The sequence below is a fragment of the Taurulus bubalis genome (genome assembly GCF_910589615.1).
Source record: "Taurulus bubalis genome assembly, chromosome: 17".
In the NCBI taxonomy this organism is placed as follows: domain Eukaryota; kingdom Metazoa; phylum Chordata; class Actinopteri; order Perciformes; family Cottidae; genus Taurulus; species Taurulus bubalis.
The window spans coordinates 1,553,458-1,567,616 of NC_136605.1; the positions used below are offsets into that span (position 1 = coordinate 1,553,458).

General features: G+C 42.4%; 1 protein-coding gene across 1 annotated transcript; it reads left to right on the plus strand.

Moving 5' to 3' along the window:
• Positions 1 to 5,169: 5,169 nt before the first annotated feature.
• On the plus strand, positions 5,170 to 13,604 carry LOC306750085 (von Willebrand factor C domain-containing protein 2-like; the record flags this gene model as incomplete). Its single annotated transcript, XM_079233476.1, has 3 exons — positions 5,170 to 5,553; positions 7,047 to 7,176; positions 13,175 to 13,604. 3 exons carry the CDS (start codon positions 5,170 to 5,172, stop codon positions 13,405 to 13,407), a joined length of 747 nt encoding a protein of 248 aa, XP_079089602.1. The 3' UTR covers positions 13,408 to 13,604.
• Between the last annotated feature and the right edge of the window lie 555 nt (positions 13,605 to 14,159).

Consider the following 14,159-nt stretch of genomic DNA (forward strand, 5'->3'; position numbering starts at 1 on the left):
AGGCTGCTCCTCCAGAGCTGGAGCAGAGCGCTCTAACCTCAGTCATCTGTGCATTTCAAGGACTGTTTCCTACTTGAATTGGACCGTTTTTAGTAATATTCCTGTTTTTGCATCTTTCTTTTGTACCGTCTGGACTTATGGAGCCAATAAAGAGGATTTCTCAGTTGTTTTTTGTGCCTGCGCTCTTTTCTGCTTCTTAACTCAGATTTTAGGAGTTAAAAGTGATTGTTGTAAAACTGATGTTTAGGATTTTGTATCTGTTATTTTATGTTCAGTTAAAACTAGACTATTGTGCTTTATGCATGGAGTTCAGTATATGAAAGAAACTTGGATTATTGTTCTTGGTCATATCACATATTCCATCTGCCATTTATTCTTCCTTTTTTTTTACTGTTGTAAGTATATACTGTACTAAATAACACAATATATAATGCAGTACAATACAACGGTAATAAACTTCACTTCACTTATCTAAAATACACTAAACTATATTAAACTAAACTACACAACTACTAATTCAATTCAGTTTATTTTCTATTGCCCAAAATCACAAACTTGGGCCACAGACCGGTTACAAGTAAAACAATGTTTTCACAGATCGGGTCCCAACTCTGGGTGACACCCGATGTGTTCTTTATATCCAGTCTACTGCTTAAACCCCTAGTCCAGTTTGAGTTAAGTCTACTCCTTAACTTAAACTTTTAGTCCAGTCTACTCCTTAACTTAAACTTTTAGTCCAGTCTACTCCTTAACTTAAACCTTTAGTCCAGTCTACTGCTTAACTTAAACCTTTATATCCAGTCTACTGCTTAACTTAAACCTTAAGTCCAGTCGACTGGACTAAAGGTTTAAGTTAACCAGTCTACTGCTTAACTTAAACCTTTATATCCAGTCTACTGCTTTGCCCTTTATGTCCAGTCTACTGCTTAACTCAAACATTAAGTCCAGTCTACTGCTTATCTTAAACCTTTAGTCCAGTCTACTCCTTAACTTAAACCGTTTTGTCCAGTCTACTACTTAACTTAAACCTTTAGTCCAGTCTACTGCTTAACTTAAACCTTATGTCCAGTCTACTGCTTTACTTAAACCTTTATGTCCAGTCTACTGCTTAAACCTTTATGTCCAGTCTACTCCTTAACTTAAACCGTTATGTCCAGTCAACTGCTTAACTTAAACCTTTAGTTCAGACTACTGCTTAACTTAAACCTTTAGTCCAGTCTACTGCTTAACTTAAACCTTTATGTCCAGTCTACTGGTTAACTTAAACCTTATTGTCCAGTCTACTCCTTAACTAAAACCTTTAGTCCAGTCTACTCCTTAACTTAAACCTTATTGTCCAGTCTACTGCTTAACTTAAACCTTTAATCCAGTCTACTGCTTAACTTAAACCTTATTGTCCAGTCTACTCCTTAACTAAAACCTTTAGTCCAGTCTACTCCTTAACTTAAACCTTATTGTCCAGTCTACTGCTTAACTTAAACCTTTAATCCAGTCTACTGCTTAACTTAAACCTTTGTCCAGTCTACTCCTTAACTTAAACCTTTAGTCCAGTCTACTGCTTAACTTAAACCTTTAGTCCAGTCTACTCCTTAACTTAAACCTTTAGTCCAGTCTACTGCTTAAACCTTTATGTCCAGTCTACTGCTTAAACCTTTAGTCCAGTCTACTGCTTAACTTAAATCTTCATGTCCAGTCTATTCCTTAACTTAAACCTTTATGTCCAGTCTACTGCTTAAACCTTTTAGTCCAGTCTACTGCTTAACTTAAATCTTCATGTCCAGTCTACTGCTTAACTTAAATCTTCATGTCCAGTCTACTCCTTAACTTAAACCATTATGTCCAGTCTACTCCTTAACTTAAACCGTTTTGTCCAGTCTACTACTTAACTTAAACCTTTAGTCCAGTCTACTGCTTAACTTTAACCTTTATGTCCAGTCTACTGCTTAATTTAAACCTTTAGTCCAGTCTACTGCTTAACTTAAACCTTTATGTCCAGTCTACTCCTTAACTTAAACCGTTTTGTCCAGTCTACTGCTTAACTTAAACCTTTAGTCCAGTCTACTGCTTAACTTAAACCGTTATGTCCAGTCTACTACTTAACTTAAACCTTTAGTCCAGTCTACTCCTTAACTTAAACCTTTATGTCCAGTCTACTGCTTCACTTAAACCTTTATGTCCAGTCTACTGCTTAAACCTTTATGTCCAGTCTACTCCTTAACTTAAACCTTTATGTCCAGTCTACTGCTTAAAGCTTTTAGTCCTGTCTACTGCTTAACTCAAACATTAAGTCCAGTCTACTGCTTATCTTAAACCTTTAGTCCAGTCTACTCCTTAACTTAAACCGTTTTGTCCAGTCTACTACTTAACTTAAACCTTTAGTCCAGTCTACTGCTTAACTTAAACCTTATGTCCAGTCTACTGCTTTACTTAAACCTTTATGTCCAGTCTACTGCTTTAACCTTTATGTCCAGTCTACTCCTTAACTTAAACCGTTATGTCCAGTCAACTGCTTAACTTAAACCTTTAGTTCAGACTACTGCTTAACTTAAACCTTTAGTCCAGTCTACTGCTTAACTTAAACCTTTATGTCCAGTCTACTGGTTAACTTAAACCTTTATGTCCAGTCTACTCCTTAACTTAAACCTTTAATCCAGTCTACTGCTTAACTTAAACCTTATTGTCCAGTCTACTCCTTAACTAAAACCTTTAGTCCAGTCTACTCCTTAACTTAAACCTTATTGTCCAGTCTACTGCTTAACTTAAACCTTTAATCCAGTCTACTGCTTAACTTAAACCTTTGTCCAGTCTACTGCTTAACTTAAACCTTTAGTCCAGTCTACTCCTTAACTTAAACCTTTAGTCCAGTCTACTGCTTAAACCTTTATGTCCAGTCTACTGCTTAAACCTTTAGTCCAGTCTACTGCTTAACTTAAATCTTCATGTCCAGTCTATTCCTTAACTTAAACCTTTATGTCCAGTCTACTGCTTAAACCTTTTAGTCCAGTCTACTGCTTAACTTAAATCTTCATGTCCAGTCTACTGCTTAACTTAAATCTTCATGTCCAGTCTACTCCTTAACTTAAACCATTATGTCCAGTCTACTCCTTAACTTAAACCGTTTTGTCCAGTCTACTACTTAACTTAAACCTTTAGTCCAGTCTACTGCTTAACTTTAACCTTTATGTCCAGTCTACTGCTTAATTTAAACCTTTAGTCCAGTCTACTGCTTAACTTAAACCTTTATGTCCAGTCTACTCCTTAACTTAAACCGTTTTGTCCAGTCTACTGCTTAACTTAAACCTTTAGTCCAGTCTACTGCTTAACTTAAACCGTTATGTCCAGTCTACTACTTAACTTAAACCTTTAGTCCAGTCTACTCCTTAACTTAAACCTTTATGTCCAGTCTACTGCTTCACTTAAACCTTTATGTCCAGTCTACTGCTTAAACCTTTATGTCCAGTCTACTCCTTAACTTAAACCTTTATGTCCAGTCTACTGCTTAAAGCTTTTAGTCCTGTCTACTGCTTAACTTAAATCTTCATGTCCAGTCTACTGCTTAACTTAAATCTTCATGTCCAGTCTATTCCTTAACTTAAACCTTTATGTCCAGTCTACTGCTTAAACCTTTTAGTCCAGTCTACTGCTTAACTTAAATCTGTATGTCCAGTCTACTCTTTAACTTAAACCGTTTTGTCCAGTCTACTACTTAACTTAAACCTTTAGTCCAGTCTACTGCTTAACTTAAACCTTCATGTCCAGTCTACTGCTTAACTTAAACCTTTAGTCCAGTCTACTGCTTAAACCTTTAGTCCAGTCTACTGCTTAACTTAAATCTTCATGTCCTGTCTACTCCTTAACTTAAACCGTTATGTCCAGTCTACTGCTTAACTTAAACCTTTAGTCCAGTCTACTGCTTAACTTAAACCTTTAGTCCAGTCTACTGCTTAAACCTTTGTGTCCAGTCTACTGCTTAACTTAAACCTTTAGTCTAGTCTACTGCTTAACTTAAACCTTTATGTCCAGTCTACTGCTTAACTTAAACCTTCATGTCCAGTCTACTCCTTAACTTAAGCCTTTATGTTCAATCTACTGCTTAATTTAAGCCTTTATGTCCAGTCTACTGCTTAACTTAAACCTTTACGTCCAGCCTACTGCTTAACTTAAACCTTTAGTCCAGTATACTGCTTAACTTAAACCTTTAGTCCAGTCTACTGCTTAACTTAAACCATTATGTCCAGTCGACTGCTTAACTTAAACCTTTAGTCCAGTCTACTGCTTAACTTAAACCTTTATGTCCAGTCTACTGCTTAACTTAAACCTTATTGTCCAGTCTACTCCTAATTTAAACCTTTAGTCCAGTTTACTCCTTAACTTAAACCTTTAGTCCAGTCTACTCCTTAACTTAAACCTTCATGTCCAGTCTACTGCTTAACTTAAACCTTCATGTCCAGTCTACTGCTTAACTTTTAGTCCAGTCTACTGCTTAACTTTTAGTCCAGTCTACTCCTTAACTTAAACCCCACTTCACAAAGACAGGATGTTGAAATGGAAGCAGGTTTTCGTGTTTTTTTTGGTGTCTTGGTTTTAATCCAGAACATCAGCAGAGTTGAAACAGACTTTTAAGTTTTCATATTTGAGGTAACGTTTCACAGTTTGAGGCTCCGTATGACTTTAAGCACAGACGGATGTATCCGGTCATCTTTCAAAATCAAACATCTTTCCGGCCATGATTCTTTTTTCATTCAGCATTTACTTGTACTTTTACTTTCCATACTTAAGTACATTTAATATCAGAAAATTACTTTTGATACTTAAGTACAGTAAATATGAGATACTTAAAGACTTTTACTCAAGTCGTATTCTAATAGGTGACTTTCACTTTTACTTGAGTCATTTTCCAGTAAGGGATCTTTACTTTATGGCTTTTGGGTTCTTTACACACCACCGGTTACACCAGAAGCTCATGCTGATGGAGGTGTGTCCACTCTGACTCCGGCGTCACCGGCGGGGTGGGAGAAGCTCACAGGCACGGGACGGTTATCCGTGCGTAACCCGTTCACCCGTTCACCGTGCATAACCCGTTCACCGTTCACCGTGCGTAACCTGTTCACCCGTTCACCGTGCGTAACCCGTTCACCCGTCCACCGTGCATCCCCGTTCACCGTGAGCATGAGCCCCGCGCCCCGCGCGCTCCGCTGCCTCTCCGTCGCGCTCGTGCTGCCGCTGCTGCTGCTGCTGCGCGGACCGGGACGCGGCGCGGCGCAGTCCTCCTCCAAGGCCGACCTGGACTACGAGTTCGGGGACTACCGGGGCAAGTGGTGCCTGGACGACCACGGGTTCGTGTACGGGATCGGAGAGGTGTTCTACCCGAGCCCCACGGCGTGCCCGTGCACGTGCACCGAGGACGGCCCCGTGTGCGTGCGACCCCAGTGTCCGCGCATCCACCCGCGGTGCACGCGCATGCGGTACCGGGGGTGCTGTCCGGTGTGCGAGGCCATGGCCCGGGTCTGCGTGCACGCGGGCAAGACCTACAGACCCCTGCAGGAGTTCCGGGTGAGAGACTGGTCACGCGCACTGAGCTGGAAGAAGTACTTTTACATCAAGGGAGTAGTACTACAGTTAAGGAATATTCAATTACTTCAGTCACTCTCACAAGTATTTGTAGTACATTGTATTTAAGTTGAAGCAGCTTCAGAATATTACTGAGTTATGGGCTATGGTTTATGTTTATTTATATTAAGGCTGAACTTAAACAACGTTAATGTTGCTGGTTGATCATCCTGCTACATGTGATGTCATCCTGCTACATGTGACGTCATCCTGCTGCATGTGATGTCATCCTGCTACATGTGATGTCATCATGCTACATTTGATGTCATCCTGCTACATGTGATGTCATCCATGGATTCGTGGCTGCCTGGAACCAGGGGGAGGACCCCGGTCCTCCCCCTGGCCCTGCTGATGCAACCATGGCCCTGCTGATGCAACTGGCCTGGAGCCGTCCTGCCAGCTGCCATGGCCCTGCTTTCTCCTCCCACTGCCCCTGGGATGCCCCTCCTCTCTACCTCCTTCTGCTTAATGGGTCGTGGCTATCTGGATCATGGACCATGCATACTACTCATTATATGAATAATTTCTGTCACATTCATTGAATGTGCTGTAACTCCGTTACGTTATTCATTCTGGCCACATGACATCTATTGCTTCTGTTCATCCGGGGAGAGGGTTCCTCCTCTGTTGCTCTCCCTCAGGTTTCTTCCCCTTTTTTTTCCCTGTGAAAGGGTTTTTACTATCTTTTTGGGGGAGTTTTTCCTGATCCGATGTGAGGTCCCGGGACAGGGATGTCATGTGTACAGATTGTAAAGCCCTCTGAGGCAAACTTGTATTTGTGATGTTGGGCTATACAAAATAAACTGAATTGAATTGAATCCTGCTACATGTGATGTCATCCTGCTACATGTGATGTCATCATGCTTCATGTGACGTCATCCTGCTACATGTGATGACATCCTGCTATGTGATCTACATGTGGTCATCCTGCTACATGTGATGACATCATGCTACATGTGATGACATCCTGCTATGTGACGTCATCCTGCTACATGTGATGTCATCCTGCTACATGTGATGTCATCATGCTTTATGTGACGTCATCCTGCTACATGTGATGACAGTAACGGGTTAAAACCGGTTCTATCAGCTCTCAACATGTGATCATAAAGGAGCTCATTGATCAGTGGAAGGACACGTATTGACTGTTATTTATGTAACTGATGGTGTATTGATGAGCTGCCGGTCCAGATCAGATTTGTGTAGTTTGACATTGAGTGTCCACACATCCACTGTGACCTCCCAGTGACCTCTGACAGAGGCTCATTGTTTACTGTAATTACATCCAATGGCCACAGACACTGGGACTACTTCTTTCCCATGTTACCAGACACTGGGACTACTTCTCTCCCATGTTACCAGACACTGGGACTACTTCTCTTCCATGTTACCAGCATGGTTGTGTGGTTGTGTGTTTGTGTGGTTGTGTGTTGCAGCTGTCGCGGTGTGAGCGGTGTCGCTGCGAGGCCAACAGAGAGGTGCGCTGCAGCATCTCGGGCTGCCCCGCCCCGCACTGCGTGGACCCCGCCTACGAGCCCAACCACTGCTGCCCCGTCTGCAAGGCCGGTAAGACCACAGCGGGTCTCTGTGCCGGGGCACTGCTCTGGATGTTCATGGTCCACAGAGGATCACTCATGTGTTGGGTCACTTTGATCTTTCCTCGCATGCTATCAGTTTCCACCGGCACAGGAGGCAACACCACTATGTAACAGTGTCTTGCTCATAGTCACAGGAGGGAACACCACTATGTAACAGTGCCTTGCTCATGGGCACATGAGGGAACACCACTATGTAACAGTGCCTTGCTCATGGGCACAGGAGGAAACACCACTATGTAACAGTGCTTTGCTCATGGGCACATGGACAGGGTGGAGCGGCTCGTCCTCCTGAGCACCGCTGCATCACACACTCTGACTGAAGCCCACTTCCCCTGTTGGCCGTCCTGAATCCTCAGCAGCGCATTCGTATTAATCCGCAGCTTAAAGAGTCCCAGATGCTCCATTCCCTCCTGCCTCAGTAATCTGTGCTTTAGACATGTGTATGAATGAAAGTACATCTATAATAAGAGAGAGAGAACATCTGTAACCGCTTATGATCCTACAGGAACCAGAAGCGTCATGTGAACTCTGCTTTGGTATCTGTGGACTTTACATTGTAAACATTATTCCTATTGTGTAAACCTTGACAACACTTGTTGGGGTAAAATAATCTGTGTAGAAAGACATCAAAGGAAGGCTTTACATATATATATATATATATATATATATATATATATATATATATATATATATATATATATATATATATATATATATAAATAAGTTACTGCTCTAAGTGGACAAAAGCAAACAACTTGGTTTATCAATTATGGGTTCCAACCTGCTGTCCTAGCACACCTTCCATACATGTTTATTACATAGTTATTATAGGTCTTTATTATTATTACTAGGCTAAAATCTAATGTTCCAATGACAACCACACACACACACACACACACACACACACACACACACTGTTATGTCATACACACTTTTGCTGCCTGGCGTTAAAGTCTTAAATTGGTGGGTTATGTGTGTCAGATAGAAACAGCATCAGGGAAAATAATAACTTGCTTTTTGTTGAATAAAATGGAAAGTAGCTTCACAACCAAATCAAATATTTCATAGATTCTTTATGAGTGTGTAACATAACGTAGTGCTCCTGTAGCCGTGCTGCTCTGCCGCTTGTCTCTGAGTTGTGTTTCTGTCCGGCGCTCCTCTGCTGGACGGCAGCCGGACAGATGGTTGTTGTTGTTGTTCCTCTGATCAGCTGTTCTTGTGGACTGAGGATCTGGCATCAGATGGTTGTTTACTGCGTTGTTGTTTCTCTAATCAGCTGTTCTTGTGGACTGAGGATCTGGCATCAGACCAGCTTCCTGTCCTCCTGCTGGCCTGCCGGTCATCGTTTCACAGGTAGCTGCCAAATGAAGAGGCAGAATGTTTACTTCTAGGCTTGCTTGGTATTTTTGGCCATCCCAAACAACACACAACTTCTTCATTTAAATCACATTACAGTTTATAATTAAATAGCATCTCTATGAAGGATTTTTTCAGAGGCAGTTTAATTTGACCTTAAATAAAAGTCAGTGTCTGTAGCTTTTCCTGTGACAGTCGTATCATATTGCCCCCATCTCTTAATATGCTATTATTATCATGCACACACCAATAAGGCTGTTTCATTGTGAACTTGAACTATTGAAGAAAGACTTTATGCTGTAATCAAATCAGCAGCTCTCCAGTCTCCTTTAAACAGCTTCTGCACGTTGGAGCTGTACCTGTTTAGCTCTGAGTTCATCTCCACCTCCACCGAGGATCTCTGTTCTTTCCTGGTCTCTGACTCTGTCTATGACTCTGCCGGTTAGAGAAGACACTGATGAGCATGAGACATGAAACCAGAAAGATGCTAAACCCTCTGAGCTCAGATAAACTGCAGAGCTCAGATAAACTGCAGAGCCGGGCTGTGGTCAAAAAGTCAGAGAAATGACAGCCTACGTTTTTTCCTGTCACTTTCCTTGAATAATGCTACAAGGTCAAGGAGAGATCTGAGGGAGGCGGCATGATGGCCCAGTGTTCTTCACAGGAGACAGGAAGCACTGCAGCACCTTCCGTTCACACTATGAGCTCTCTAGTGGGTAATATGGTACTATAAGCTCTATAGTAGGGTAATATGGTACTACAAGCTCTCTAGTGGAGTAATATGGTACTATGAGCTCTCTAGTGGGTAATATGGCACTATAAGCTCCTTAAGATATGATGGTGCATCACCAGTTAAGGCTTTGTAGGTAAGGAGAAGGATTTTAAATATGATTCTCGATCTTACAGGAAGCCAGTGTAGAGCAACTAGTACAGGAGTAATGTGATCTCTCTTCCGCGTCCTCGTTAATACACGAGCTGCAGCATTCTGGATCAGTTGGAGAGACCCAAGGGATTTACCGGAGCAGCCTGATAATACAAAGTAACAGTAATCCAGTCTAGAAGTAACAAATGCGTGGTTATATATTTCTGCATCGCTTTGAGACAGGATGTGCAAGATTGTTTAATATTGTTTAATGTTAATGTCAATAAAAGGCGGTCCTTGAGATCTGTTTCACGTGGGAGCCAAAGGACAGGTCCTGGTCAAAGATAACTCAGAGATTCCTTACGGTGGTGGTAGATGCCAGAGCGATGCTATCCAGAGAAACCATATCATCAGATACTTGATTTCTGAGGTATTCTGGGCCGAGTAAAATAACTTCAGTCTTGTCTGAGTTCAGCAGCAGGAAGTTGCAGGTCATCCAGGTTTTGATGTCTTTAAGACACGCTTGAAGTTTAGCAACCTGGTGGATTTCATCTGGCTTGATCCACAGATATAGTTGAGTATCATCGGCATAAAAGTGAAAGTTAATAGAGTGTTTTCTGATAATATTGCCTAAAGGAAGCATATATAAGGTGAATAAAATTGGTCCAAGCACAGAACCTTGTGGAACTCCATGGCGAACGGCAGTGGTCATTGAGGCTTCATCGTTTACAAACTGAGATCCATCTGATAAATACGACTTAAACCAGCTTAGTGCTGTACCTTTAATACCAATCAACTGGTCTAGTCTCTGTAATAAGATGTCATGGTCAATGGTGTCAAACGCTGCACTAAGGTCTAACAAGACCAGAGACAAGTCCTTTATCAGCACTAAGGTCTAACAAGACCAGAGACAAGTCCTTTATCAGCACTAAGGTCTAACAAGAACAGAACAGAGACAAGTCCTTTATCAGCACTAAGGTCTAACAACACATGTACAGAGACCAGGCCCGGCGCCAGGCACTGATTTGCGGGGGGGGCCTTACGTTGCTTTGGGGGGGCACTTTTTTTTTTACAGCCTATGGTAACTTTTCACCTATAATGGAACTCCGGCACAAAAAGGTGACAGACGGTATTATTTAGAATCTCACAAGCTAATAAATAGGCCAGCTGAGCAGGTAGCCTACCCAATAGAATTATGAACCGTAGACCTATGGCAATCAATCAACACAGCAAGCGCAACACATAAGTCCCACAATATATTGTATTGAAAGATCAGTAGATAGCAGATTCAGCCACAACAAGACATTTAAAAAAAAAATAGGCCTAAAAAGGTCTAAAATGACTAGGCTAACACATCCAGCAACAACATTAACAACAACAATAACGATAACAACACACTCAACAACAACACACTGTCCGGTGTTTGTCCGAAACAGAGCGGAGCGCAGCAACGACGAAAAGGGCCAACCAACAGCTAGCCTCCAACAGAAATTAAGAAGACATTGCTTTGCATTACATGTTTGTTTGTTTGTTTTTCCAAGAAAGAACAAACACACAGGCCTACAACCAATCATTTAGCCTCGTCCATAGGGCCAGCAGGCTGGATAAAACCAGATAACTCACCATTAGTAGAGCGGGAGACGACGGTTGGCCGCCAAGTGAAATCTGCGTAGGACCGTGTCCCTCCATTCACTCCACTCAAGTCCTTCTCCAAAGCATAATCAGGTTGGCCTTTCATTTGTGGAGCATCGACTGTCTGCGATCAAAATGATTTTGCTCCTTTTTTCAGGAGAAATGTAAAAATCTGGCAAGTATTTGTCATTATTATATGTTATAAAGGCTTAAAACACTGTGTAAAAGGTTAAGAAATGTATTTGAATTTGTATCATATTTCTCTACTGAACAATTGAAAATTAACATGACCAAAGCTTTTGAGATTACAGAAATGAAATGTAACCTATTTTACATCTTCTCAAACTGTTTTGTTTGCATAGAGCATTCAATGTCCATGTTATAGGCTTTTATATGTGTCCGTGTCCAGGCGTTTCAGAGATTTGTTTATCTCCCTGAAGCAGTTCCGGTCCAGCTGAAGACAGAACCCATTATTGCCCTCCTCACACATCCAGACAGGCTTTTAGAGGCAGCTAGTACACTGTTTCCTCCCCAAAATGACTTTCTGCCTCTCCTTTTCCCACTGTCCTTCTTTGTGTTTGTGTGGACAGAAAAGTGGCCTTTAGTGAGGAGTTAGGTGGGCCAGCAAGTGGCAGAACTCTCAGAAACTATACTAATACTATTATTTACAACCACAACATATTATTTCCAAAGAAAACACCACTCAAAAGGCAGTGAAAAGCCAGTCAAACTCTCTTCCCTGCTCTCTGCTGCTGCTCTGCCCTGCTCTCTTCCACCCCTCCCCCACAGACAAGCTCGCCGCCGTTTTTCTATACCATTCCCGTAATGTACCGTAAATATTCGAGGAGTTACGGTAATCTTAGTTTTGCATCCTGTTTGCATATTACTTCCTGTGACAGCTCCTGTCGCCGGCGACAGAGATTTGCGCTCTTTTTTTTACGTGTGATAAGTGACTGACAGGCTTGTCCGTCCAGGGCGGGCCCAGCCGAGTCCGAGGGCAGGCCCGGCCCCCCAAGGCCCGCCCATAGCGCCGGGTCTGACAGAGACAAGTCCTTTATCAGCACTAAGGTCTAACAAGACCAGAACAGAGACAAGTCCTTTATCAGCACTAAGGTCTAACAAGACCAGGACAGAGACAAGTCCTTTATCAGCAATAAGGTTATTAGTAATTGTCACTAGTGTCTCTGTGCTATGATGCTTTCTAAATCCTGACTGAAATTTCTCAAATAAACTATTGTTATGTAAAAAGTCACACACCTGGTTTGTGACTTCCTTCTCCAGTATCTTAGAGAGGAAGGGAAGGTTAGAGATAGGTCTGTAGTTAGCCAACACCTCTGGATCCAGAGTTTAGATTACAGCTACTTTAAAATACTGTGGTACATGACCTGTTAGTAAAGACCCATTGATAATATCTAGTAGAGAGGCACTAAGCTTCCTGATGCTTGCTTTAATATACGGGTCTGAGGGGTATGCCATGGAGCGAGCCTCCTTTGCTTAATGATCCTCTTTTTTAGAGGGGCTATTGAGTCCAGAGTCACTCTCAATGAGCCAGTAGCATCATCGACGAGCTGATCAATCTGGGAGGGAGTAAAGTTAGCACAGGAGCCCTCCGTTATATTGAGACATGGTAATGTCTTTGTGTCCTGGCTCCTCAATGGTGCTCCCCATTGATATCAGGACAGCAGAAAGTCTCTACATTTTCCATCGCAAACTAAAAACACATCTTTTTCGACTACACCTTGAATAAGGAAGGTAGCACCGTAGTAGCACTTAGATGTCTCTTACTGATAGCACTTTGTAGTTTAAATTTATTGAAGAAGTTGTACTTTCTTGATTCTTGTTGTTCTGAGTTTGTACTCATGGTTACTCATGGTTCTTATGCATTTATTGTAAGTCGCTTTGGATAAAAGCGTCGGCTAAATGTAATGTAGTGAATCAAATACAGAAATACTGGTTACTGTCTTATTGTCAACCAGAATAAGGTTTATTTTTTACAATGCATGTTTTTGTACAGATTAAACAAATGAAATTGATTTCACTCCTGCGGATCAGCAAACCTCTAAACCTCAACATATGTTGCAGCAACCGGCCCTGAGCCTCCTTCCTGTCCCTGCAGGTCCCAACTGCTTTGCTGGCAGCCGGCTGATCCCAGCGGGGCAACGCGTGGCCGTTGGAGAGCGGACAGAATGCTACTGCACCTACCGGGACGGGACGTGGCACACGCACCCCCAGGCCACGTGTGAGACGCTGGCCCGGCCCAGCCCGACGCCCAGCACCCCCCCAGAGGGCCCCGCGGACGGGTGGTCCAGGGGCGGAGGAGGGAGGTCCAGGCTGGAAGTCATACCATGAAGAGTTGAATAAATGTCCCATGCTGCAGGTTCAAATACATATAATCTATAATCAGGAATATAGCAATAATCAACCTGCATGTTTATGTTCATCACAACGAGACGTGTCTGGAATGTAGAATCTGTGGTGGTGGTTGTTGCTGAGGTTAAACATTATTTTCATATTGTCCAACACACACACTATTTGTTTGGAATATGTATACAAACTCAGTTGAAAAAAAATAATTTGCATAAACATGTGAATGAATTTCACATTATCCTCATTGGTGCTGAAACAATTCATCAATTGTGCCATTTATTCCCAATCTGCCTGACACTCCTCTCCAGGAAACCTCCCATCACTCTGGGAAGTATGGAGTGGAGAGATGGCCGTACTGGTGACGTACAGAAGGGAAGCTGGTGTTGGGAGCCTGCTGGTTCAGAGCAAGGCCAGTAGACACCCAGAGACGTCCAGTGCTGACAGGACTCTGTCAGCACAAACCGGATGATTCCCTCTACCTGAGTAGCAGGTGCTATATGTACAATGTGAGAACATATATCAATATATTCATGTTAATGTTTGTGATGAGCCACCAGCTGCTTTCAACCCCTCTGGTCACACCTGTTAGCCCCTCCTCATCCTCAGGATGAAGACATGTCCTGTGTAGAGGCTGAAACGCTTCAGGAGGATGAATGGTTCTCTATTTATTTCCCAGTGGTGTGTGTTGCTTCCCATATTCATGTGTGCTATGTATCTCATATGGATACTGTACA